Source organism: Pristiophorus japonicus, chromosome 21, assembly GCF_044704955.1.
Source record: "Pristiophorus japonicus isolate sPriJap1 chromosome 21, sPriJap1.hap1, whole genome shotgun sequence".
Classification (NCBI taxonomy): domain Eukaryota; kingdom Metazoa; phylum Chordata; class Chondrichthyes; family Pristiophoridae; genus Pristiophorus; species Pristiophorus japonicus.
The window spans coordinates 84,218,921-84,246,364 of NC_091997.1; the positions used below are offsets into that span (position 1 = coordinate 84,218,921).

Consider the following 27,444-nt stretch of genomic DNA (forward strand, 5'->3'; position numbering starts at 1 on the left):
TATATTGCCGCTTTGCTACCTCACTTGTTAAAAAAAAACAAATCAGCACCGTACAAAAGGGAGCTGGTTTTGACCAGTGCCTTCCAGGGCAGCTCCACTTTCAATGTCAATGGAAGCAGATCAGAGGCCACGCTTCTGGTCACTGCTGGGTTGAGCAGCTGTGACCATTTGTACCGGGGTCAACAAAAGCACTTTGCAGTCTGGAAGCTCGTGCATGTGTAGTTATTTGAGCGTGGCTCTTGCTCTACGTAAATTGCCTCAGAATATAACCACATTGCCATGGGGAGCAGAGCCAGCATTGCACTCCTGCAGCAGGGCACAGTTCTTGAATAGAAAAGCTCTTTTTTAAGATCAAGATTATTTGACGACACAACAACAACTTTTATTTATATAGCACTTTTAACATAGTAAAACGTCCCAGGCAGTCTTATAAGACAAAACAGATAAATTTGACACCGAGCCACATAAGAAGAAATTAGGCAGATGACCAAAAGTTTGGTTGAAGAGGTAGGTTTTAAGGAGCATCTTAAAGGAGGAAGGAGAGGTGGAGAGGTTTAAGCAGGGAGTTCCAGCGCTTGGGGCCCAGGCAGCTGAAGGTATCGTCACCGACGATTGAGTAGTTATAATCAAGGATGCTCAAGTGGATAGAATTAGAGGAGCGCAGACTTCTCGTGACAACTACACATCCACTGGAATGATGTTGTAAATTGATCTTACCATTAAACATTCCGTCAAAATGAGTTCACAGGATTTCTAAATATAAAGTGCGGTTGTGTTGTCTCAGTTATGCATGCACAGAACTGGAAATATAACTAGGAGTTGGGTCCCAAATTGGTCCCCCAAACACACCAAACCGAGCAGCGTTAGACTGCCATCAGGAGACCATCTCGAACTGCTTTAAGTTCATACCAGCTGCAGTATAGCTCCAGCCTGGTGTGAAGCCACAATTGCAAAATGACCAAAATTGGACCTCTTTCTAACATTAAGAATCAGTCGGCCAGTAGTGAAGTTCTGCACAAACATCCCAGAATGCACAAACATTGTGGCTGATTGCAATGGGAACTGCAGTAATGCACAATCAGTAATATAAGTCTGGTCTGCTGACTGCACATCGCACGTCACAGATTTAGGTCAGAGACTGTTACCCTGTAATATAATCACAACCTAAAACTAAATTTGACTACACTTTGGACGATGTGTACAGGAGGTAAGCTCAGGTAATCCTCAGAGTTCTGCTGAATGCCCCATAATCTCATGTTGGATCTCGGGTTGCCAACTCTGGTTGGGTGTATTCCTGACAGTTTAATTACATGAAGTCTCGCCTCCCACTGCCCCGCTACCCACGATGCCCCCATTACCTTCCCATGCCAATTGGAAAGTGAACAGATTCATCACGACTCAATTGGATGATTCTTGACACTCAAACAGCTCTTTTTCACCAACCCCTATATTTTTATAACTCAGGAAAAAAAAGTGTTCAAAGATAATGGGAAAAAAGCTACACAATTATTTTTTCATGCGCCTATGATTTTTTTCCCCTGGGTTTCTCACAGCAGTGACCTGGAGATAAATACAGGATGAACCTCCCTTATCCAGGACTCCCTTATCTGGCACCACCCCTCGTCCGGCACCATTCCCGGCCACAGGGTGGCACATGCACTGAACTCCAACATGAACAAATTGACGTCCTTCCTCGCTGGCGACTCCCGCAATCGCTGGCCTGACCCCGCGATTCACCACCCCCCCCCCCCCATAATCTCGGCCGCACTCTCAGCTCCAAGTCAGCCAGCCCCGATATCCCCTTGCTCTCAGTACCTGTACCATCCAATTTAACATGACCTCCCCTCATCTGGCAAAATCCCTTATCTGGCACAGGCCAGGTCCCGAGGGTGCCGGATAAGGGAGTTTCAACCTGTATTCAATTCCTGGAGACCCCAGGGTAATCCTGGAGGCTTGGCAACTCGAATTGGATCTCATAATAAATTTGACTTTGCTTGTTTCGTTAATTTGATACCGAATTAATTATTTTTCCAAAACATTTCTTTGAGAACCTTCAAATCTAGACTGGGTTGGAAAAAATGTTCCACTCTTCAGAAGCCGGGAGAGGGATGATTTTCTGAATGCATTCTGACAGCAGGGAATATCAAGAACTCTCAGACGCAATTTTCCAATTTTGTCCATCAAGCATCATACTTCAAACGACACTTTACAATCATACAAAAAAAACTGCGGGTCCATCAAGCCTGCTTCATACCATACTCACAGAGGTATACATTACAGTCAGAGAGGGATTTTCCATCATAACCAAACACGCTCTCCCCTTCCCCCCACAGCCATATCATTTCCTGGGAGAGGCATAAAAGTAGAGAAAAGCCCCAAAGCCAAAAAGGCAAAAAATACTCTCCGACTGTAATGTATGCCCCTGTGAGTATGCTCACAGGTTGGTTGAGCTGTTGAGTTGGGAGGGGCTGAAGCTGAGGTGAGGACACGGTGCTGTGCCAACATTGATGAGGGAGACCATTGGACTTGCTTCGTGGGACCTCCCCAATGTCGGAACTATCTGCCCAGGTTGTGCCCGCATTTCAGGGTGGACAGCCGAGAAAAAATGCCTCAGAAAACTATCAGACCAACTCGGTGAGACTTTGTGCTCCTGATTTAATAACTTATCTCTCTCTCACCAAAATTCTGAAGCATTTTGATAAGGAGAAACTGTTTCCACTGGCGGGAGGATTGGTAATCAAAAGTCACAGATTTAAGATAATTGTCAAAAGAAAACCAGGGTGGGGGAATAAAGAGAACTCCATTACACAGCGAGTTGTTGTGATCTGAAATGTCGTGCCTGAAAAGGTGGTTGTAATGTCTTTGCTTCATGGGTTCTTTGCTTAAGAATTCATAGCAACACATTGCTATTAAGAACTAGTTGGTTTATTAGCAAAAGGTTTAGCAATCACACGATACATTACCAGTTCATCCACCAGGCTCTCAACACCTGCCTCATCGTGGATCCCCCGAACCCAACTGGCTGGGGTTTTATTGAGTCTTGTGAACATCATGTGACTGGCTAAGCCACTCCCAACTCAACAGCTCTGCAAACCTGTGAGCATACTCTCGGGGACATACATTACAGTGGTGGATGGAGATTCAGTCGGAACTTTCAAAAGGGAATTGGATAACTAGTTGTAAAGGAAAAATTTGCAGGACTGTGGACAGAGCAGCAGGAGTGGGACTAATTGGATAGGTTTTCCAAAGAGCAGGAACAGGCACGATGGGCTGAATGGCGTCGTCCTGTGCGGTATGATTCCATGAAAGTTTGGTTTATGAGGGAAAAGTATAGATGGTCACAATACTTCTGATTGATCAGGAGCAACGTTCTTGTGTAAATTAGTGAATTAAATAGGGTTAGTTGTTTAAACACATGTGCAATGTGTCCTATTTCAGGCTTAGCTCTTAGTTTTGGTCAGTGGTTGACAACAGACATTCCTAGAGGTAATTCAAATGGATGGCACCCTTTCTCTTCAAACCCTTGTGTGTGCCAGAATTGCTCTGTTTTGATAGTATTGATAAATTGTTTTGGTATTTGGACTATTGGCTTTTGCACTTTAGGATATAGAATTGATTTTGAAAGTGCTGTTCTTATAGTACAGAATGCTTGCTCCAAATATATCATTCCCAGTAAGGTTTTAAGAAATTCAGTGCATTACCTAAGATTTTCTCTGACTTGCCTTCTTTGTTTTGCACCTGGAATCATTCGAGTGCAGTGTTTACACCACTGTAGTTAGTGCAAATGTGAAGCTTTTCTTGCATCATTGTTAGCACGGTAGTTGTATAGAAAGTATTTTCCATATGTTTGTGAAAGTGATGGTATGTCTAAGATTGAGTATTCGGAAAGTTCATGTCACTTCTGTACAGTAGTTTCATTGGACTTTGAGGTTTTGGTTTGCTGGAGCTTGAAGGACAAAGGGCTTTTATTCTACAAGGATATTTTTGCCACCCACCCTCCTCCCAACTGCCTTTTCTGGTTTTCTTTTCTATTTCCCAGTCTAAATTGTTCATTTGGTTATTCTACACTGTTGGGAGCTGGCCCGGGTCTGTGTCTAACTTTCTTCCCTTAAGGACCATCATTTTCCAATCCTCCTTGGCTACAGGAGTGGTGCCAGAGGACTGCTAATGTACCATTGTTTAAAAAGGGAGGATGGGATAAACCGAGCAATTACAGGCCAGTTAGTTTAACCTCGGTGGTGGGCAAATTATTGGAATCAAGAAAGACTGGATCAACTGGGCTTGTATTCACTGGAGTTCAGAAGAATGAGAGGGGACCTCATAGAAACGTTTAAAATTCTGATGGGTTTAGACAGGTTAGATGCAGGAAGAATGTTCCCAATGTTTGGGAAGTCCAGAACCAGGGGTCACAGTCTAAGGATAAGGGGTAAGCCATTTAGGACCGAGATGAGGAGAAACTTCTTCACCCAGAGAGTGGTGAACCTGTGGAATTCTCTACCACAGAAAGTTGTTGAGGCCAATTCACTAAATATATTCAAAAAGGAGTTAGATGTAGTCCTTTCTACTAGGGGGATCAAGGGGTATGGCGAGAAAGCAGGAATGGGGTACTGAAGTTGCATGTTCAGCCATGAACTCATTGAATGGCGGTGCAGGCTCGAAGGGCCGAATGGCCTACTCCTGCACCTATTTTCTATGTTTCTATGTTTCTATAGCCAGTCACATGATGTTCACAAGACTCAATAAAACCCAAGCCAGTTGGATTCAGGAGGTCCACGATGAGGCAGGTGGTTGAACTGGTAATGTGTAGTGTGATTGTTAAACCTTTGCTAATAAACCAACTAATTCTTAATAACAATGTGTTGCTATGAATTCTTAAGCAAAGAACCCATGAAGCAAATACATTACACCAACTCCCTCAGGCAATCAAAGCCAGTCCAGATCACATGGACCATGTATTACCGTATATACTCGCGTATCCTGCGATCTCGCGTATCATGCGACCCCTAAATTTTCGTCCCCAAAACATGATTTTACCATATATCTCATGTATCATGCGAGTCACTTTTTTGAGATCGAATACAGACCTTAACATGAAACATCGAGTGGATTCTGTTGTGAAAGCTGTTCGCGAATCGAACACCGATACAGCAATCGTTCCAGCTGGCTTGACTAGCGTCGTTCAGCCACAGCCTCTACTGTGTTTGCGGGTAAAAGAAGCATGGGCTGAGATAGATGGAGCCTCTAATAATGCAGCAAACTTCAGAGGGAGTTGTGGGTGGCGGAGGTCGGGTCGCCGGGGGGGTGGGGGGGGGGTGAAGAGGAGGTCGGGTTGGGTCACCGGGGGGAAGCGGAGGTCGGGTTGCCGGGTGGGGGGGGAGTTGGGGGAGCGGAGGTCGGGTCGCCGGGATAGGGAGAGCGGGGGTCAGGTCGGATCCAGTCCGGTCTCTTTCCTCCCCCACCCCCCGACCTCCGCGACTCTCTCTCATCCCCCCCGATACAGTACAAGCGACAATAGAGGCTGCAATCCAGCCCAGGAGATACCTGCCGAGATTCAGCGTGGATACGGTCTGCTTAACAGCCTAACAGCCTAATCTTGGCCAGCACTTCACACCCGCAAATTTTGTATCTCGCGTATCATGCGACCCCCCAAATTTTGGTTACAATTTAGGTCTTCAAAAGTCGCATGATACGCGAGTATATACGGTATCTATAATGACACTTATCCGCTATATGATTCTATCTCTGCTCCAGTCAGGAACCACTCCAGCTCCCTCTTGAAGGCGATGCAGAGAGTCAACACCCACCACACCAGTCGGCAAGGAATTCCAGAGGCTCACTGTTCTCTGGGAAAAGTAGAACCACCTAACTTTCAGTCTATTCCTACTCTTACATAGTTTAAATTCGTATCCCTTGGTCCTCCCCAATCTGTTAGACTGGAATAATCTATCAACAGGGACAATATCCAGCCCTTTAATTATTTTGTAGACTAAGTCTATGCTGCTCTAAAATAAATAGACCAAAGTCCCTGAGCCTATCTGATTAGCCGAGGTTCTTTAAGCTAAGAGTCATTCTCCTAGCTCTCCTCTGGACCTTTTTCCAAGGCCACTATATCACCCATCAAACTGGACACAGTACTGTAGATGCGGTCTGACCAGTGACCTATAGTGTCAAAGTGGTGTCCTTTGATTTATACTGAATGGTTCTAGTAATACAATCCATTATCCTGTTAGCTTTAGCTATGGTATCTCTGCATTGGTCATGAACCTGAAGATCATCTTCTCTCTCTCAACCTCTTTCAGTAGTGGTCCCTGCAAATGATCTGTATATTTTGTGTTGGCCCTACCAACATGCATGACACTACATTTTTCTAAATTAAATACCATTTGCCATTGTGTGGCTCACTCCCCCAGCACATCTAAATTATTTTGGATTTGATTGCACTTCTCTACCATCTAAACCCTTTTTAGTGTCCTCTGCAAACTTGCTTGCCATACTCACAATACCACTGTCCAAGTCATCGATAAAGACCGTGAAGAGTAGCGGGCCTAAAACCAATCCCAGGGGGACATGACTAGTAATATGTCTCCAGACAGTACCACATCTGCTAACTACAACTTTGTGGCTTCGGCTTTAGAGCCAATTCCTAAACCAGTGTTTCAAGTTTCTACTGATACTACAATATTCTATTTTGTGAAGTTCGTAGTATGAGGTACCTTAATAAAGGTTTTCTGAAAGTCTAGGTAAACAATGTGTACTAGATTTTATTCATCCATTACCCTAGTGAGCTCCTCAAAAAAGTCTATCAAATTTGTTTAGCGTGACCTATTTTTTCAGAAGCCATGTTGTGAATTTCTAATGGCCCCTTCCATTTCTCAGTGATCATAAACGGCATCTCTTTTATGATCCCTTTTAGTTTCTTCCCAATAATGGATGTCAGGCTGATAGTCCTGTTATTCCCTGGCTCTGATTTGTCCCCTTTTTTGAAAATAGGAACTACATGAGCTAGCTTCTAGTCTAAGGGTACTATCCCTGACTCTATTGAGCTATTGAAGATACGGGTAAGGGGCTCACAGAGCACATTTCCCATCTCTTTAATTACCCTTCGATGGATATTATACAGGCCTGGAGCCCTAACAATTTTGACAATCTATCCAAATGACATTACTATCTATTTTAATATTAATGCTATTCAATACTGCGTACCACTCAGCTGGAAGATAAGCATCATCTACAGGAATATAGGCTGTTGCAAATAATAATTTAGCAGCTCTGCCACAACCAGAGAATCCGTTAGAATCTGCCCTGTAGTATCCTTTAGTGGCCCTATACAGTCCTTAATGGTTTTGTGGAATAATAAGGGAATCAAGGGTCATGGGGATAGTGCAGGAAAGTGGAGTTGAGGTCGAAGGTCAGCCATGATCTCATTGCAGGCTCAAGGGGCCGAATGGCCTACTACTGCTCCTAATTCTTATATTCTTCTGACCCAACATAGCTGAAAATACCTTTGCTATTACTACCATCATCTTTTCCTGGAGTCTCTTGGCTAATCTTATGGCTGTCTTTGTCTCCCTTAATCGCACATGCCATCCTTTTCCCTGTACTCCTGCAAGTTAAATGCCTTAAGTGTGTAGAATGCCTTCTAATACCGATACAAACCAATCTTTCAAAATGTCCAAAAGAAAGACCACCGCTCATTTCCTAGTGGTTTTTCTGACCTTGGGGATGAACAAGGCTCAATCTACAGAGAAACAATTATCCTCCAACCTCATGTTATTCCTAATTGGAATTAGTCCCTAATTAATCTCAGGATAGGCCAAGTGACAGCAATTATGACCTTAAAGAGATGGGATAGGTCTTACACAGCTCCATCTTAGAGGCAGAATAAAACATTATATATATTGTGTTATAATGTTCCCATATTTATAAAACTGTATATCCCCCAACTCAGCATGTGCAGTGCCTGGGGATGATCTGCTAGTAATGATATGCACTAGTAATGAAATTAGCCCAGTCGACCCTAAAAAGTCCTCCTCACTAACATCTGGGAGTTGTGCCAAAATTGGGACAGCTGTCCCACAGACTAGTCAAGCAACAGCCTGACATAGTCATACTCACAGAATCACACCTCTCATTCAATGTCCCGGACTCCTCCCTCACCACCCCTGGATATTTCCTGTCCCACCAGCAGGACAAACCCACCAGAGGTGGAAGCACAGTGGTATACAATTGGGAAGGAGTGGTCCTGGAAGTCCTCAACATTAATTCTGAACCCCATGATGTCTCATGGCTTCAAGTCAAGCATGGGCAAGGAAACCTCCTGCTGATGACCACCTACCATCCTCTGTCAGCTGATCAATCAGTACTCCTCCATGTTGAACACCACTTGGAAGAAGCACTGAGGGTAGCAAGGGCACAGAATGTACTCTGGGTGGGGGACTTCAATCTCCATCACCAAGAGTGGCTCGGTAGTAACACTACTGACCGAGCTGGCTGAGTTCTGAAGGACATAGTTGCCAGACTGGGCCTGCGGCAGGTGATGAGAGAACCAGCATGAGGGAAAAACCTACTTGACTTCATTCTCACCAATCTACCTGTTGCAGATGTATCTGTCCTTGACAGCATTGGTAGCAGTAACCACCACACAGTCATTGTGGAGACGAAGTCTCGTTGTCACACAAGACATCCTCCATCATGTTGTGTGGCACTACCACCGTGCTAAATGGAATAGATACAGAACAGATCTAGCAGCTCAAAACTGGGCATCCATGAGGTGCTGTGGGCCATCAGCAGTAGCAGAATTGTATTCCACCACAATCTGTAACCTCATGCCCCAGCATATCCCTCACTCTACCATTACCATCAAGTCAGGTGACAAACCCTGGTTCAATAAGGAGTGCAGAAGAGCATGCCAGGAGCAACAACAAGCATACCTAAAAATGAAGTGCCAACCTGGGGAAGCTGCAACACAGCAGAAGCAGCATGCTATAAACAGAGCTAAGTGATCCCACAATCAATGGATCAGATCAAAGCTCTGCAGTCCTGCCACATCAGTCATGAATGGTGATGGACCATTAAACAACTAACGTGAGGAGGAGGCTCCATGAATATCCCCATCCTCAATGATGGTGGAGCCCAGCACGTGAGTGCAAATGGCTCCACTTGGGGTGGAGTGTAGAATGTTTCAGTATAAGGGGTGTCGCAGTTGTGTGAGGTGAACTGGTTGGGCTGGGTGCTCTTTGCCTTTCTGTCATTGTTCATAGGTTTATATTTAACCTTTAGGACTGCTGACTAAGGGCCGAAATGGTCGCCTTCTGCGCTGTAAATTTCTATGTTTCTATGTTTCCAAATGACAAGGTTAAAGCGTTTACAACCATCTTCAGCCAGAAGTGCTGAGTGGATGACCTCCTCCTGAGGTCCCCACAATCACGGAAGCCAGTCTTCAGCCAATTCGATTCACTCCATGTGATAAAGAAATGGCTGAGCACACTGGATACTGCAAAGACTATGGGCCCTGACAAAATCCCGGCTGTTGTGCTGAAGACTTGTGCTCCAGAACTAGCCATGCCTCTAGCCAAGCTGTTCCAGTACAACTACAACACTGGCATCTATCCAACAATGTGGAAAACTGCCCATGTATGTTCTGTCCACAAAAATCATGGCGAATCCAATCTGTCCAAAACCACCCCATCAGTCTACTCTCAATCATCAGCAAAGTGATTGAAGACGTCATCGACAGTGTGATCAAGCGACACTTATTCACCAATAACCTGCTCATTGATGCTCAATTTGGGTTCTGCTAGGACCACTCAGCTCCAGACTTTAATACAACCTCAGTTCAAAAATGGACAAACAGCTGAATTCCAGAGGTGAGCTGACAGTGACTGCCCAAGGCAGCATTTGACTGAGTGTGGCATCAGCCCTTGCAATGGGAATTATGGGGAAAACTCTCCACTGGCTGGAGTCATACCTAGCACAAAGGAAGATGGTTATGGTTGTTGGCGGTCAATCATCACAACCCCAGGTCATCGCTGCAGGAGTTCCTCAGGGCAGTGTCCAGGCCCAACCATCTTCAGGTGTTTCACCAATGACCTTCCCTCCATCATAAGGTCAGAAGTGGGGATGTTTGCTGATGACTGCACCATGTTCAGTGCCATTCACAACTCCTCAGATAATGAAGCAGTCCGTGCCCGCATGCAGCAAGACCTGGACAACATTCAGGCTTGGGCTGATAAGTGGCAAGTAACATTCGCACCACACAAGTGCCAGGCAATGACTACCTTCAAGAAGCGAGAGTCTAACCACCTCTCCTTGACATTCAATGGAATTACCATTGCCGAATCCCCCACAATCAACAACTCTTTTAAAGGAGACAAATAAACATTAGGTCAAGTGACCCCCGATCTGGGGGACACTCCAAACATTTTCAAGGCCCTTTTTTTGTGTTTTTTTTTTGTTTTGTTTTTTTGTGTGGTTTTTTTGGGGGGTTTTTTGGGCACTAAAATCAAATTTTTTTTCCAAGTGCCCCCTATAAAAGGGGAGGGGGACACTAAAAACACCGGCAATTAAAACAAATTAAACTTTAAAACATAAAATCAAATTAAAATTTGGTTGCCGGGGGTGACGATGCACTCCAGTCCCTCCGGCGCCCACCTCTCACGGAAGGCCGCGAGCGTACCGGTGGACACCGCGTGCTCCATCTCCAAGGACAACCTGGCGTGGATGTACACGCGGAAGAGAGGCCCCCACCATCAACATCCTGGGGGTCACCATTGACCAGAAACTTAACTGAACCAGCCACATAAATACTGTGACAACAAGAGCAGGTCAGAGGCTGGGTATTCTGTGGCAAGTGTCTCACCTCCTGACTCACCAAAGCCTTTCCACCATTTACAAGACACAAGTCAGGAGTGTGATGGAATATTCTCCACTTGCCTGGATGAGTGCAGCTCCAACAACACTCGAGAAGTTCGACACAATCCAGGACAAAGCAGCCTGCCTGATCGGCACCCCATCCACCACGTTCAACATTCACTCCCTCCCCCACTAGTGCAGCGTGGCTGCAGTGTGCACCAGCTACAAGATGCACTGCAGCAACTCGGCAAACCCACGACCGGTACCACCCGGAAGGACAAGGGCAGCAGGCACGTAGGAACACCATCACCTTCAAGTTCCCCTCCAAGTTACACACCATCCTGACTTGGAAGTATATCATCGTTCCTTCATTGTGGCTGGCTCAAAATCCTGGAACTCCCTCTGTAACAGCACTATGGGACCACAAGCTCACCACCACCTTCTCAAGGGCAATTAGGAATGGGCAATAAATGCTGGCCTTGCCTGTGACGCCCACATCCCATGAACGAATAAAAAAATGAAATGTGTTGAACAGTAGGCTAATTGATATACAACTGATATATTAGACAAAGTGCTCTATCTCAGAAACAGAAAGTGGATGTCGCAAACAATACTAAATGTCACTATGTAACATAGAAGAGTTAACACTATGGGCAAGTTCTTATTTAGAATAGAGTTATAGGAGAGTGGAACTCACACTTAGTTCAATAACTTCAATAATCTAACCCGCACGGTGGGAATGCGGCAGGTTCGAGACGGATACCCATTTTACCCCTGTGGGTTTTACGCGGCATTGAAGTAAAGTTTGATCCAGGGAAGGTCATATCATCATAGGCAGTCCCTCGGAATCGAGGAAGACTTGCTTCCACGCCTGAAGTTTCAGACCTGCAACCACCGCAGGGAACTGTTTCACATTCTATTATCTGGTTAGGTGTAACATTTCAACTAGAATAACGCATTTACATTTAATTTGGATTTGACAGTGCATATTATGGTCTTTTACACACCACTGTTACAACTATGGAGGCCCATAGCTAACTTAATTGTTGTAAACACCTGCTTCATTTTAAAATATTGACTGGGACCCACTTCCAAATGAACCCGTGTACAGGATAGAGTTGTCATGCTTCATGAAAGTGACTTGGTAAGTAGTTGCCTGATTAAATGGACCTTCCTTTCTTAGACTGTATCCTTTTCTCATCTATCTACCTGGACACGACTTTCTTCTAAGTGAAATTAAAGACTGAATTGATGGAGCTGGACAAATCCAGATATTCCCTGATCCTACAACGAGTATCCATGTGTGCAAAAAGTGAGTGACGGATGCATGCTGGAGTCAGCAGGTTGCATTGGTCTTTTTTTTTAATGTATTTTGTTTTTCTTTTCATGTTTTATTTCAAAATTTAGCTCACTGAGTTGAACGGATTGGGATTCGACATTAATCGTAATGCTCTGGAATTTTCGAAATGAACAGGACTATGTAGGGGCACGGGATAAGATTTGGGAGGATCGCAGTTATAGAATCACAGAATAGTACAACACAGAAGGAGGCCTTTCCTCCATCGAGTCTGTGCCGGCTCTTTCTAAGAGCAATCCAGTTAATCCCACTCCACTGCTCTTTCCCCAGAACTCTGCAATTTTTCAAGTATTTATCCAATTCTCTTTTGAAGGCCACTATTGAATCTGTATCCTCCGCCCTATCAGGTAATGCATTCCAACTCCTAACCAGTTATTGAGTAAAAACGTTTTCTCTCATGTCGTCTCTGGTTCTTTTGCCAATTACCTTAAATCTATGCCCTCGCGTTATCCACGGACCCTTCAGCCATTGGAAATAGTTTATCTTTATTTCCTCTATCTAAACCCTTCATGATTTTAAACACCTCTATTCAAATCTGCTCTTGGCCTTTTCCACCCTAAGGCGAACAACCCCAGTTTCTCCAGTCTATCCACGTAACTGCAATCCCTTATCCCTGGACCCATTCTAGTAAATCTCTTCTCCACCCTCTCCAAAGCCATTGTGAAACTTAATTTCGGTGTAAAGTTAATATCATACTAATGTCCGAGTGAAAACGCCTGAGGAACTCTGAGCCCGTGACTTGACTTCTGTTTTACCCTCCCCACGTCAAATTACCTCGGAAAATTCCAATAATTCAGTCACAATTGAAAAGAAACGTGTTCACGCACTGAAATTCACTTCCTGATGATATGCACAAAAAGTTATTGCAATGTTAAATCTTTGCAGGGAACTAGGATAACAGTGACTGTGAGGGGTTGCACATTTAAAAAAAATCAAGGTGTTGAATGTTGATTTTTTTTTAAAACCCTCCTCTCTTTGTGTCGGCAAATAACTTGGAGAAAAAAAGCTGATCTGAATAGAACATTTGTGTCATGACACATTGGCCCTGATATTGTGCGAGCTCACAAACGCTCACCCGTCTTTTCTTTTAAACCCTTCGCTAAAATAGGAAGCGGAATTTCAGACCAAAAGGCTCCGCGTTTGGAGACTAATTAACATCTCAGCACATACCCCCCTCAATAACATTACACTTTAAAATGTGAATGGTATTGCTATTCCCCACAGCTAGTGTTGCTATATAGTTACTAGAAAACAACTGGTTGTGCAAATAAATGTATATAAATTGTGTTAATTGATCTAACTAATACCTTAATATTTGAAACAAATAGGAAATAGTGAAAGTGGGATTTAACGCTGAGAAAAAGTCTTTCGGATTCATTCCTTCTTTCTTCCTGGCTGTGTTACATTCACAACACTCAATTTATCATTTGTTCAATGTTTAGAATGTACCCGAGATGTTTGCGTTATCCAATTGCAATCAAGTTACAACTTTATAGTATAATTCCTCTCCCCTCACCCCCAACACATACAGTTTAACTTAACTTCACCATAAGAGTTTTCTCACAATAAAACACCGCCTAATTGTCCACATATCTGCCCCTGATCTATATCGTGCCTTGGTCCCATTCCTCACTGTTTTATGAGTCATTTGATAATATTTCCCGTCTTTTCGATCGCCAAGAGAGCGACGCCTAACTTTCACAATCAAACACAATCACAAGCATCCTTTAAATCTTGCAGACAAGATTAATGATATATTTGCAACTGAAACTAAACATTTGTGCGGCGAGGCGGCCAGTCCCAAATGGCTGAAAGGCAACATTGAGAACAGGCATCCAGCTATTAAAATAGAGATTCGCTTTGTGTTGATCAATATAGTCTGTCAGAAAATAATCAAGAACACGAAAAACAATCAACTCTTGGAAAGCAGGTGTAGTTGTGTATTTAACCGGCTGACACTTTACATTCCTCACAACATAAATGCAGCTAAATCACTACCATTAGGGGTGTCTTTTATACCTGTTGATCGAACAGGAAGCAATCCAGTTCTTTAACTTCTAGATCTGCGGGGCTTAACACATTGCAATGGGAAGCGAGGACTCATTGTGACTAGAAAACGCGAACACATGCAATTGCTTTTCTCCCCATGGTCAAATATCAGATTTGCTCTTCCCAGTTATAGATAGAAGTTATAACAGACCAATCAGTTCCAGACTCCCTGAATAAAAAGGTTCACAGGGGATCGCTCAAATTCTTCACAGTTGGGTGAAACAGAACCACAATTACTTTATTGCACGTCTTAAATTCAAGTACCATTTGTTCCTGCTAACGATATTAATCACACTGTATTAAAGTTGTCAAATAAAATGGATCTTAATTAACAAAATGATAGGAGAAATTGCAGTGCAAATCATGAGTGAATGCATTAATTTGCTTCGGCAGCTAAAGTTATGAATCTATTTAACACATTCTTCAGAAAGTAAAAGAAACCTAGAAATATGAATATGCAATATGCACAGACAAGACAAACCTATTTTTTTGTTTGATGCTTTGCTTTTATCTCGAGCCTAGTTTTTTTATTCGTCAGATATGGTGAAATATGTTATAGTAAGATATTTAGATTAGTGTTTCTAAAATTACATAATTCGTGGCGGGAGGAGCAATACAGTTTGTACTGGGCACAGTATGAGCCTATTCGACCCATCGTGTCTGTGCCGGCTCTTTGAAAGAGCTATTCCACTCCCCTCTTTTTCCACGTATCCATGCATTTCTTTTTCATTTGCAAGTATTTATCCAATTCCCTTTTGAAGATTACTATTGAATCTCTTTCCACCACCCTTTCAGGTATCCCATTCCAGATCTGAACTCGCTGCTGAAACATTACTTTGAGAGTGTAGGCTAAAAGGGTCGAGAGTTTTATTCCTTTACTGAAGACTTACAGAAATAACATGTAATCATTTATATTTATTAATATCATCCATGATATAATATCTATGCTACACCTATACATCTGAGTGTAAGAGCCAGCCAGAGGAATATAGCTTTGTCCCTGAGCTCGCTCCATTGGAGCCAACCAATCGGCACAGGCTGGGCGCGCATGCGCAAGCGAGGGGCCGGCGCTATAAAAGGGCGGGAAAGCGCGCGCGGCGCGGACTGCGGTCGGAAGCGGCGGGGTGAGGGAGCACAAAATAAAAAATAGTTATCACTGATAGTCTCCAGGTACTGCGGCCGGCCGGCGGCGAGCTATCCCAGTGTGAGGGGAGCTCGGTGGCGGTTGCTAAGGGGACGGCGGCAGTCGGCAGCGCGGGCGCCATTTTGAGCGGGCGGGGCGGATGGAGAGAGACTGCAACCCGGGCCTGGCGGGGGCGGGCGGCGCGCTGCCCTGCAGCCGCTTCCACGTCCGGCTGGTGGACGAGCGGACCGCCAGCGGCGTCCCGCAGGGCGACCAGCCGCCCGAGTACGCCGTGTCTTCCTTCGGCGGCGAGGACGGGGTGAACCGGCTCCATCACTTCGAGTACCGGGGGGCCGGAGGAGGAGGCGGGGGTTTCCAGGGCCGGGACTCCCTCCGTCCCGACAGCATCTTCCACTCCTACGACACCAACTCCTACCTCAAACCCTTCGGGCACAACACCGTGGACAGGGTGCCCAGGATCGACTTCTACCGCAATACGAGCAGCTTCAGCGGCGTCAAGATCAACCGACCCTCCCTGGCAGATCTTCACGAAGACTTGAAAAGGGTGAGGGCGAGTTTACCTGTGATGATATTGGTGTTTGCGCCAAATGCAATGGTACCTCCCATTCAAAAGAAAGTTGGATGTGGCCCTTACGGCTAAAGGGATCAGGGCGTATGGAGAGAAAGCAGGAAAGGGGTACTGAAGTTGCGTGATCAGCCATGAATGGTGTTGCAGGCTCGAGTGGCCTGCTCCTGCACCTATTTTCTATGTTTCTATAAGTGACATGCCACTTTTTAAAAAAAAGTTTGGTTTCAAATGTTATCTGTCCCAGGCTGGTTGCCCCACTGAGTTATCCTGCCTCAATAGGTAGCACTCTCGCCTCTGAGTCAGGCGGTTGTGGGTGCCACTGATAGAGGAGACTAGAACTACGGGACATAATCTTAGAGTAAGGGGCCGTCCATTTAAAACTGAGATGAGGAGAAATTTCTTCTCTTGGAGGGTTGTAAATCTATGGAATTCTCTACCCCCAGAGAGCTGTGGAAGCTGGGAAATTGAATATATTTTAAGGTGGAGATAGACATATTTTTGAGCGATAAGGGAGTAAAGGGTTATGGGGAGCGAGCAATCAAGTGGAGCTGAGTCCATGATCAGATCTGCCATGATCTTATTAAATGGTGGAGCAGCCTTGATGGGCCAAATGGCCTAATCCTGCTCCTATTATGTTCTTACGATACTAAAATCGTCTTATTTGGTTGATAATGAAGAAGAAAGCTGTAGACTGCAGGAAGATATCAATGAACTTGGTCAGGTGGGTAGAACAGTGACAAATGGAATTCAATCCGGAGAAGTGTGAGGTAATGCATTTGAGGAGGGCTAATAAGGCAAGGGAATACACATTAAATGGTAGGATACTGAAGTGTTGAGGAACAAAGCGACCTTTGATTGCATGTCCACAGATCCCTGAAGGTAGCAGGCCAGGTAGACAAGATGGTTAAGAAGGCATACGGAATATTTGTCTTTATTAGCCGAGGCATAGAATACAAGAGCAGGAAGGTTATGCTTAAACTGTTTAAAACACTAGTTAGGCCACAGCTAGAGTACTGCGTGCAGTTCTGGTCATCACATATAGAAACATAGAAAATAGGTGCAGGAGTAGGCCATTCGGCCCTTCTAGCCTGCACTGCCATTCAATGAGTTCATGGCTGAACATGCAACTTTAGTACCCCATTCCTGCTTTCTCACCATACCCCTTGATCCCCCTAGTAGTAAGGACTTCATCTAACTCCTTTTTGAATATATTTAGTGAATTGGCCTCAACAACTTTCTGTGGTAGAGAATTCCACAGGTTCACCACTCTCTGGGTGAAGAAATTCCTCCTCATCTCGGTCCTAAATGGCTTACCCCTTATCCTTAGACTGTGTCCCCCGGTTCTGGACTTCCCCAACATTGGGAACATTCTTCCTGCATCTAACCTGTCTAACCCCGTCAGAATTTTAAACGTTTCTATGAGGTCCCCTCTCATTCTTCTGAACTCCAGTGAATACAAGCCCAGTTGATCCAGTCGTTCTTGATAGGTCAGTCCCGCCATCCCGGGAATCAGTCTGCACTCCCTCAATAGCAAGAATGTCCTTCCTCAGGTTAGGAGACCAAAACTGTACACAATACTCCAGGTGTGGCCTCACCAAGGCCCTGTACAACTGTAGCAACACCTCCCTGCCCCTGTACTCAAATCCCCTCGCTATGAAGGCCAACATGCCATTTGCTTTCTTAACCGCCTGCTGTACCTGCATGCCAACCTTCAATGACTGATGTACCATGACACCCAGATCTCTTTGCACCTCCCCTTTTCCTAATCTGTCACCATTCAGATAATAGTCTGTCTCTCTGTTTTTACCACCAAAGTGGATAACCTCACATTTATCCACATTATACTTCATCTGCCATGCATTTGCCCACTCACCTAACCTATCCAAGTCGCTCTGCAGCCTCATAGCATCCTCCTCGCAGCTCACACTGCCACCCAACTTAGTGTCATCTGCAAAGTTGGAGATACTACATTTAATCCCCTCGTCTAAATCATTAATATACAGTGTAAACAGCTGGGGCCCCAGCACAGAACCTTGCGGTACCCCACTAGTCACTGCCTGCCATTCTGAAAAGTCCCCATTTACTCCTACTTTTTGCTTCTTGTCTGACAACCAGTAAAGATAGGATTGCACTAGAGAGGGTACAGAGGAGATTTACGAGGATGTTGCCTGGACTTGAAAATTTTAGCTATGAGGAACGATTGGATAGATAGGTTTGTTTTCTTTGGAACAGAGGAGGCTGAGAGGAGAACTTATTGAGGTGTATAAATTTATGAGTGGCCTAGATAGGTGATAGGATGGACCCATTTCACTTGGTAGAGGGGTCAACCACCAGGGGGCATAGATTTAAAGTAATTGGTAGAAGATTTAAAGGGGATTTGAGGGGAAATTTCTTCACCTGGTGGGTGGGGGTCTGGAACTCACTGCCTGAAAGGGTGGTAGAGGCAGAAATCCTCACCACATTTAGGGCCCAAGTTTCCACATGATTTGCGCTTGATTTTTAGGAGCAACTGGTGGAGAACGGATTATCTTAGAAATCGCAATTCTCCACATTTCTTTTTTCTGCAGTTCTAGTCAGTTAGAATAGTTCCACTTTGGAACAGAATTTTTTCTTCAAAAGGGGGCGTGTCCGGCCACTGACGCCTGATTTGAAAGTTTCCACAGTGAAAACGTACTCCAAACTAACTTAGAATGGAGCAAGTGAAGATTTTTGTAGAACTGAAAAAACCTGTTCTACACATTAAAAAATCAGGCGCAGGTTACAAATTAGGCGTCCAGAACGAGCGAGGGGGGGGGGAGGGAAGTCATTAAATTCTATAATAAATCCTTATTTATACTTACACAAATATTATACAAATAAATCCAACCTGAATAAACATTTATAAGCCAAGAAAAGATTAAATAAACCATCTTCCTACCTGTGTGAAAGTGCTTCAGCCAGGGAGAATGCTGCAGGCGTTCGTTCCCGTGTGGGTGGTGGAGGAGGGAGGAGGAGAAGAAAGCCGTTCGTTCCCGCGGGGGTGGGGTGGGGTGGGGTGGGAGGAGAGGAGAGGAGAGGAGAGGAGAGGAAAGCCGTTCGTTCCCGCGGGGGGGAGGGGAAAGCTGTTCGTTCCTGCGGGGGGGGTGGGGGAGGGATGGAGGAGAAAGCCGTTCGTTCCCGGGGGGGGGAAAGCCGTTCGTTCCTGCGGGGGTGGGGTGGGGTGGGAGGAGAGGAGAGGAGAGGAGAGGAGAGGAGAGGAAAGCCGTTCGTTCCCGCGGGGGGGAGGGGAAAGCTGTTCGTTCCTGCGGGGGGGGTGGGGGAGGGATGGAGGAGAAAGCCGTTCGTTCCCGGGGGGGGGAAAGCCGTTCGTTCCTGCGGGGGTGGGGTGGGAGGAGAGGAGAGGAGAGGAAAGCCGTTCGTTCCCGGGGGGGGGGAAAGCCGTTCGTTCCCGACGGCGGGTGGGGAGGGGGAGGGAAACGGCTGCCTCAACTTTCTGAGGCTTCCTGCAGCCTTCTCAGTGCTGATGTGCTGATGGCAATGTACTTTTATTAAAAAATGTTCAAAAATTAAACAACTACAAAGATGGCCGAGTGCCAATGTTTCCTTCACACTGCGCGTGCGCGAACGCTCCAACGCGCAGCGTTGCCGGCAGGAAAAAAACTAATTTAAATGGTACCCGCCCCCTCCCACTTACAAAATCGGCGCAAGTGTAGGCTCCGCCCCCCTGGACGCCGCGCCAAACAGACAAGGAGCTACAGGGCGCTCCAGAATCGCGCGTTTTTTTTCCGGCGCCGTTTTAGGTGCGAAAAACAGGCGCCCAGCTCGGAGGGGCGCCCGTTTTTTTATCGTGTGGAAACTTGGGCCCTTAAAAAGTACTCGGATGTGCACTTGAAGTGCCGTAACCTACAGGGCTACAGACCTAGACCTAGAGCTGGAAAATGGGATTAGGCTGGATAGCTCTTTTGGCCAGCTCGGACACGAAATGGCCTCCTTCCATTGTAAATTTCGATGATTTTTATGATATAAATATGTCTTTCTTTAAAGGGGAAGGGATGTTTAGGCACCCTATCTTTTGTTCACAATACTCCCCCAGCTCTGTATGAAATAAATGGTAACTTGGGTAACAAACACCAGAAAATATAACCCTTGGAGCAGCCTTGCCTGATAAATATACCATGTGGAGGGGTATGTCCTGGAGCAGCTCGAATTGGTGCAGTGAGGATTGGCTCTTCACACTGTTCTGGAAGCTGATCTGGGCAATTTGGTTTTGGAAATTATTTATTAAAAATTTCCATTGCAGTATCCTCATGGAGAGGAGCCTTTTCTGGTACTAGAGTGAAATGCTATAGGAAGGACCACATGTTGTAGCAGTACACAGCTGTTAGTGTTTCTTCACTGAATTGTTTTCCATTTTAATCTTGCCTCTTAGCCCCCCCCCATGGTGGTAAATTGAGCTCCTTTAGGGGACACCTGGTCCTTCCTATAGCGTATCGCTGTAGCAGCAGTAGTGAGAATACCAGAAAGGGCACATCTGCAGTACTCTGTACAGTTTTAGATGTCCTATTGAAAGGCCACTGAAGCCATACGCAGCATACAGTGTAGATTCATCACAATACTAAGGGTGAAAAACTACATTGAGGTGGAAAGACTTGACAAACTGGGTCTATTTTCACCAGAGCAGAGAAGATTGAGGAGATTTATTAGAAGAGTTAAAAATTATGAAGGCACTCGTTTACACAACATGACAGCACATTCCATTTAAAAATACTGTACATATTTACGGTTGCTTTAACAGAAGCAAGTGTTGAATGTGTGAAACTTGATGTGAAAAAACAAACCCCCATAGTCATGTGCGGCCCAAAACGTGCCAGACAGAATTAGTCGAAGTAGAAATTCAAAGTTCTATTTTCTGCGTTTGTTTTACAGAAAGATCTGTGTGCAGGTATTTGGGAGAGCGGGTGCAGAATTAATCATCCGTGCTAGTTACACATGTATCCTTTGAGGCACTGGTACGAATGTTGCAATGCTTTATAATCCTCTTTCTAGGGCCTGCCTTGCTATGCAGCTCCTCAACAATCGTGCATGTTTCTTTCAATGGTAATACTGTGTAACATGGAAAAAAGTAGTCATTCCATCAACTCTGTGGCACATGTTGATTGGCACCACCAAACAATCCAAACCATGAATTATTTTAGGAAGACAAAGGTCTACTCTAATATATTTCTGCCTTGCAATTGTGTGTCTTTATAGCCCCTTTTGGAATCTGGGAATTCCATATCTCTCTCATTCGCCACATTTGAAATGGGTTAGTCATGTCTCCCAGGAGCCAAACCTGAATTGTTTCTTCACCATCAAACATTTGAAACCCTTGATTATGTGGATTCTAAGCACTTTCCAGAAAATAGCATTAACTTGCATGCTTATTTATTGGTAACTGCTTACAATTTCAATATTGAGTGAGCAGTGACCTTTTCTGTTCCTTAAAGGAAAGGCACTGCCTGCATAAATGGTATAGTTTAATCTAGCGGGGAATGTGACACAGTTGGTCCTCTTCTCCAGCTAGTGCTATGTGCCAGGTTGTGATAGAAAAGACTCTTGATACAGTGACTCAAAGGCAAACTGCATACTAATTGATTTTCCGCACCTGGGTGGCCCTGGAGTACTTCTGTCGCTGGTGGGCACCGCAGGGACTGGAGTGTGTAGTACACATGGGAAATAATATTTAATTTAATTTTCCTTTCTTTTGTATGATTTGGGTTTAATTAGTTGTGCCCCTCTAAAAAGGGAGCTCTTTTGTTAGATTTTATGAGTTGATGACATTGGGGCAATCTAGTGTCTCCTTACACGGTAACCAAAAGAGGTATACTAATTGATTTGAGTGATGCTATTGCCTATAAGCACCCATAGAAGTTGTCTAGGGTGACAACTTTTATTTCCACTGAGTGTGCCATCCTGATGCTGCTCTGTGGCTGTAAATTTATTTCCTGCAGCTGATACAGGCCCTGGGTGTACCTGAGATGCGGCCTCTTTCTACATTGCGGCTTGGCACTGGATAGTAGTAGAGAATTCAGATTGTCTCAAAGTACTTCACAGCCAATGAATTAGCTTTTGAAGTATAGGCAGTTATGTGAGCAGTCACAACATCCAATTTGCTTTCAGCAATGTCCCACAAAAAATAACTCTTAAATGACCAGTTAATCTGTTTCTTTTGATGTTGTTAACACTGAAGGAATTCCCCAGCTCCTCTTCATGAGATTGTTTACGTCTATTTAAACAGGCAGACGGGATCTTGCTTTAGCACCTTTTTTGAAAGACAGCATCTCTGACAATGTAGTACTCCCTCAAAATGTCAGCCTTGATTATGTGCTTAAGCCCTCGAGTGAAGCTTGAACCCATAACCTTCTGATTCAGAGACAAGGCTGCCACTACTGAGCTAGGCTGACTCTTGGGGCTGTAAGGTTGACACTAATGTCTGAACTCCTGGATCATGGTCTCCTCCTTCTATCTTCGAGCTATGGTATTGCCAGACTTAATGAGACACTCGTGTTTCAGAGTTCACAGACTTGTACTTCAGTTAACATCTCCTCATGTATATATCCTGAATATACATTTTCCAACTGCTGTTCAACAAGCAGTTAAAAATGTTACTGCAGCAGTGCTTTAACATAAAGTAAAAACATTTTCTACCTATGAGAAAATTCAGGAACATTGTCAGATGAATTAACATCAAATCGCAAAATGACTAGCTTTTAATACATATTCAGAACACGTGCTAGTTCTAACAAGCAGAACAAAATAAATCCCTTTAGAATCCTTGATGCTGACAGTGAATAGAAAATATTCCATTCTCCATTATTAAAGATGCTCATTTCAAGGACAACTTTATCAAATATTTAGAGAGGAAAGAATGAAAACATTACTTACAAGAAGAAAGTATATGGAGGGTTGACGGAAATGTCACTGTCCTTAAACTCTGCAGTGTAAGTGCAGGGACTTGCCGTCCTTTACTTTATGCCCGTGTGGATTTTGTAATTCAAACCTTTCATGCACAAATATTGTCATACTAGTCAAAACGAACTCCCATGTGGCTGAGAGTTCCACATTAGTAGTGGAACAGTTGAGGTGATTTGTGGCTAAGTCATGCAGATTAGGGACCAGACAACTGCCTGTATCATAAGAATATAAGAATTGGGAGTAGGCCGTACGGCACCTCACGCTGGCTCCACCATTCAATGTCAGCTGTGGCTCAGTGGGTAGCACACTTGCCTCTGAGTCAGAAGGTTGTGGGTTCAAGTCTCACTCTAGGAACTTGAGCACATAAATCTAGGCCCCGTCTGCCCCCTCAGGTGGCATAAAAGATCCCATGGCACTATTTTGAAGAAGAGCGGGGGATTTATCCCTCAATCAACATAACAAAAAACATATTATCTGGGTCATTATCACATTGCTGTTTGTGGGAGCTTGCAGTGTGCAAATTTGCTGCCGTGTTTCCCACATTACAACTCTCCAAATGTAATTCATTGGCAGTAAAGCACTTTGAGACATCCGGTGGTTGTGAAAGGCGCTATAAATGAAAGTCTTATCTTTCTGTCTACTCCACTTTCCCACCCAATGCCCATATCTCTTGATTCCCCTCGAGTCCAAAAAATCTATCATCTCTATTCAGAATACAGTAGAAAACCAGATCGAATATAGAGTGTAATGGGAAATTGAAGAAGGATATAAGAAGGGCAATGAAAAAATGAGAAGATTAGTGGATAACATTAAACCCAAAAATCTTTTATAAAACGTACAAGAAGTAAAAGGATATTTAAAGGACTGGAGGGGCTGATTTGGGATTTTAAAGAAAGGAAATCCTTTTAGTGGAGGCAGAGATACTGAATGAGTACTTTGCATCTGACCTTGCAAAAAAAGAGGAGGAAGTTAATGTCGCAGTAGAGATATTGGGTAAGATAAAAATAGAAAGGAGGTGCTAAATAGGTTGACATCACTTGAGTCACCTGGTCCAGGTGGGATACATTCTAGGTTGCTGAGGGTAGCAAGGGTGTAGATAGCAGAAGCTCTGACAATGTTTCAAACCACCTCGTATATGGGAGTGGTACCCAAGGACTGGAGAATTGCAGATGTTACACCCTTATTCAAAAATAGGGAGGGGAGAGGAATAAATCTGGTAACTACAGGCTAGTTAGTCTAATCAGTGGCGGGAAAACCATTAGAGACCAATGTCCCCTCTTTTTTTTGGAAGTACGCGTCCCATTCAAATTTCCATGCATTTATGGTTTTTCCCATTGTAAAGCTGGCAGGAGGTTTGCTTGGGACCTCCAGACCATAGGCATGTGGCTGCACAGCTTAACGGAAACATTGCTAGAGACCATTGTCAAGGACAAAATTAATTCTCATTTGGAGAAGCATGGTTTAGTAATGGACAGCCAGCAGGAATTTGTTAAAAGCAAATGTGTCCGACTAACCTAATTGAGTTCTTTGAAGTAACAGGGTTGACGAAGGTAGCGCAGTATATGTGTATATATGGACTTTCAAAAGGCATTTGCTAAAATACAGGCTCATTCAGGAAATAGAAACATATGGGATTAAAGGGACAATAGTAACTTGGGTAGTTAATTGTCTAGGGGATAGGACACAGAGTCGATGTTTTTCTGACTGGAGTAGGCAGTGGAGTCCTCCAGGGGTCAGTATTAAACCCATTACTTCACCATTGGTGGCCGTGCCTTCAGCAGCCAAGGCTCTAAACTCTGGATTTCCCTCTCTAAACCGCTCCACTCTACCTCTTTCATGCGCTAAGACCCTCCTTAAAACCTACCTCTTTGACCAATCTGCCCTAATATCTCCTTGATGTCAAATTTTGTTTGATAACACTCCTGTGAAGCACCTTGGGATGTTTTACTACATTAAAGTTACTATATAAATATATCGTCATTGCTATATATAAAAAAAAGCTGGAGTATAGGGAGTAAAATGTGGTTTGCGGATGACACCAAACTTGGCAACGTAGTAAATAATGAAAAGTATAATAGCAGACTTCAGGAGGATATAGACGGACTGCTGAAATGGGCAGACACATGGCAGACACAATTTAAGGTGCATAAGTGTGAAGTAATGCACTTTGGGAGGAACAACATGGAGAGGCAATATAATCTAAATGGTATTATTTTGAGAGGGTGAAAAAACAGAAGAACCTGGGGCTGCATTTTCACAAATTTCTGAAGGCGGCATTGCAAGTTGACAAAGTGTTTAAGAAAGCATATGGGATGCTTGACTTTGTAAATAGGGGCATTGAATACAGCAACAAGGAAACACAAAATGCTCCAAATACTCAGCAGGTCAGGCAGCATCTAGGGAGCGAGCACAGTTAATGTTTCAGGTCAATGACCTTTCAACAGAACTAGTATTTTGCATTTGTACAAAACAAGGAAGTCATGCTAAACCTTTACAAATCATTGGTTAGGTCTTGGCTGGAGTATTGCATCCAATTCTGGGCATCATACTTTAGGAAGGATGTCAAGGCCTTGGAGAGGGTTCAGAGGACGTTCACAGGAATGATACTAGGAATGAGGGACTTCAGTTATGTGGAGAGATTGGAGAAGCTGGGATTGTTCTTTAGAGCAGAGGGTTAAGCGGAGTCCTAATGGAGATATTCAAAATTGAGATTTTTACGATAGTAAATAAGGAGAAACTTTTTCCTAAGGCAAGTGGGTCGGTAACTAAGTCACAGATTTAAAATAATTGGCAAAAGAATGAGGGGAAATTAGGAGAAAATGTTTCTCAGAGGGTTGTTAAGATCTGGAATGCACGACCTAAAAGAGTATTGGACTCAGATTCCACACGAACTTTCAAAAGGCAATTGGAGATGTACTTGAAGAGGAATAATTTGCAGGAGCAACAAGCTACTGAGGAGGATGTACGACTTTTCCTGTGTACGGGAAGAGGGTCAGGAAGCAAGAACATGACTGTAGCAAGCTCTGAGGGTGTACCAGACCAGTGTCACATACCTCAACCTCTCAATAGAGAAGTGAGTGCAGATCAGCCGTGAGGCTGTAACTGCGCTGTGTCACTTGCTGCAGTCTGACCTGGAACCCAATACAAGGAAGGTGTGCCTTGCCAGTGGCCATCAAAGTGATCAAGGGTTTGAAGTTCTTTGCCTCTGGGGCAGGTGACAGCGCATATTAGCCAATTTGCTGTCCATTCTTTTATTCGGCAGGTGACAAATGGCAATGCCCCGATATTTACGGGTAGGGTGAAAACGGCCAGAAACAGGTCAAGGCCAATGACTGGACCTTATTATAATCTGCCGTTTTTTAAATTGACAGGCTGGCTAGCTGCTGGTGAGGGCGGGGGGGACGGTAGGGTGGGAAGAGAGGCCATTGCGGGAGGAGGGAAGGCTGGAGATCGGTGCTTGGGGAGGGGGTCGACCACGATTGCAGTGCAGAGAAGACATCAGTGCTTGTGGATGGGGATCAGTCACATCTGGCAGAGGGGAAGCCAAAGGTGTCTTTAAGGGGCCGGGAGAGCAGTCCTGTTCCTTCTGGCCCCCCAAGGAGTGCTTTAAAAGACCCTTGCCTTGTGGAGCTGGCAACTCCTGCCTTCCTTTCACTGCCGGATTTCCAGAGCCTTGGGAAACCCGCATGGCAACTGTTAAATTTAAATCAGGCTTTTGAATACGCTGTGGGAATCTGATTTAAATAGAGTACAAAGTCCGGAATCCTCAACCGAAATCCGTTCCGGATTTTGGCTTGCCTCAAAAATATCTGGTTTTCAGACAATAATTCCAGATGACTCCGTCAGCTATGAGCAAAATGTCTGGTTTTCGACAATTCCGGTTTTCGGAGTTCCGCATTCGGGACGTTGCATCTGTAATCTTAAGGAAATGTTTCGCTCAAGGAGGACACTTGCAAGCCACGAAACCCGAAGCTGTGAAAATGGCGGCTGGCACATGCGAAATGCGTTTTGCATTCCTAGTTATTTCAATTTTCAACCTGACTCCCTCCCGTTCATCGAGGGGGGGGGGGGGGGGATTAATATCAAGGCCTTTATTTTTAAAGGCCAGAACAAACTCATCTTTCCCTGTGTACATCAGGAGCCAAGAAGAAATCTCGGATATTGCGCTTTCCCCCAAGTGCAAGGTATAATAAATTCCACACGTGTGGCCATCAAGATGCCTCCCCATGAGCTGGCTGCATTCCTTAATCATAAAGGATTTTCTTGCTGAATGTCAGCTTGTTAAACATTGTCACATGAGGATAATTGACCTGGTTGCTGTGGAGGTGCCATGATGTTGTTATATTACTGTAGTTGAATAATCTTAATACCCTTGCCTAACAAAAATCGATCAATCTCAGTTTTGAAGTTTTATAAGAATTTGGAGCAAGAATAGGCCATATGACCTTTCAAGCCTGCTCCACCATTCATTAACATCATGACTGTTCTTCAACCTCAACTCCACTTTCCTGCCCGATCCCCATAATCCATAGGGGCCGAAAT

At 44.5% G+C, this 27,444-nt stretch overlaps 1 protein-coding gene across 4 annotated transcripts in view; it reads left to right on the top strand.

Annotated features, from left to right (window-relative positions):
• Nucleotides 1-15,345: 15,345 nt before the first annotated feature.
• slc12a1 (solute carrier family 12 member 1) overlaps nucleotides 15,346-27,444 on the top strand; it is a 111,192-nt gene continuing 99,093 nt past the window's right edge. For all 4 annotated transcript variants that reach the window (XM_070865150.1, XM_070865146.1, XM_070865147.1 and 1 more), the window contains exon 1: nucleotides 15,346-15,945. In XM_070865150.1, coding sequence (XP_070721251.1) covers nucleotides 15,541-15,945 — 405 coding nt within the window. In that variant the 5' untranslated portion in view covers nucleotides 15,346-15,540. The remainder of the gene's footprint in view (nucleotides 15,946-27,444) is intronic.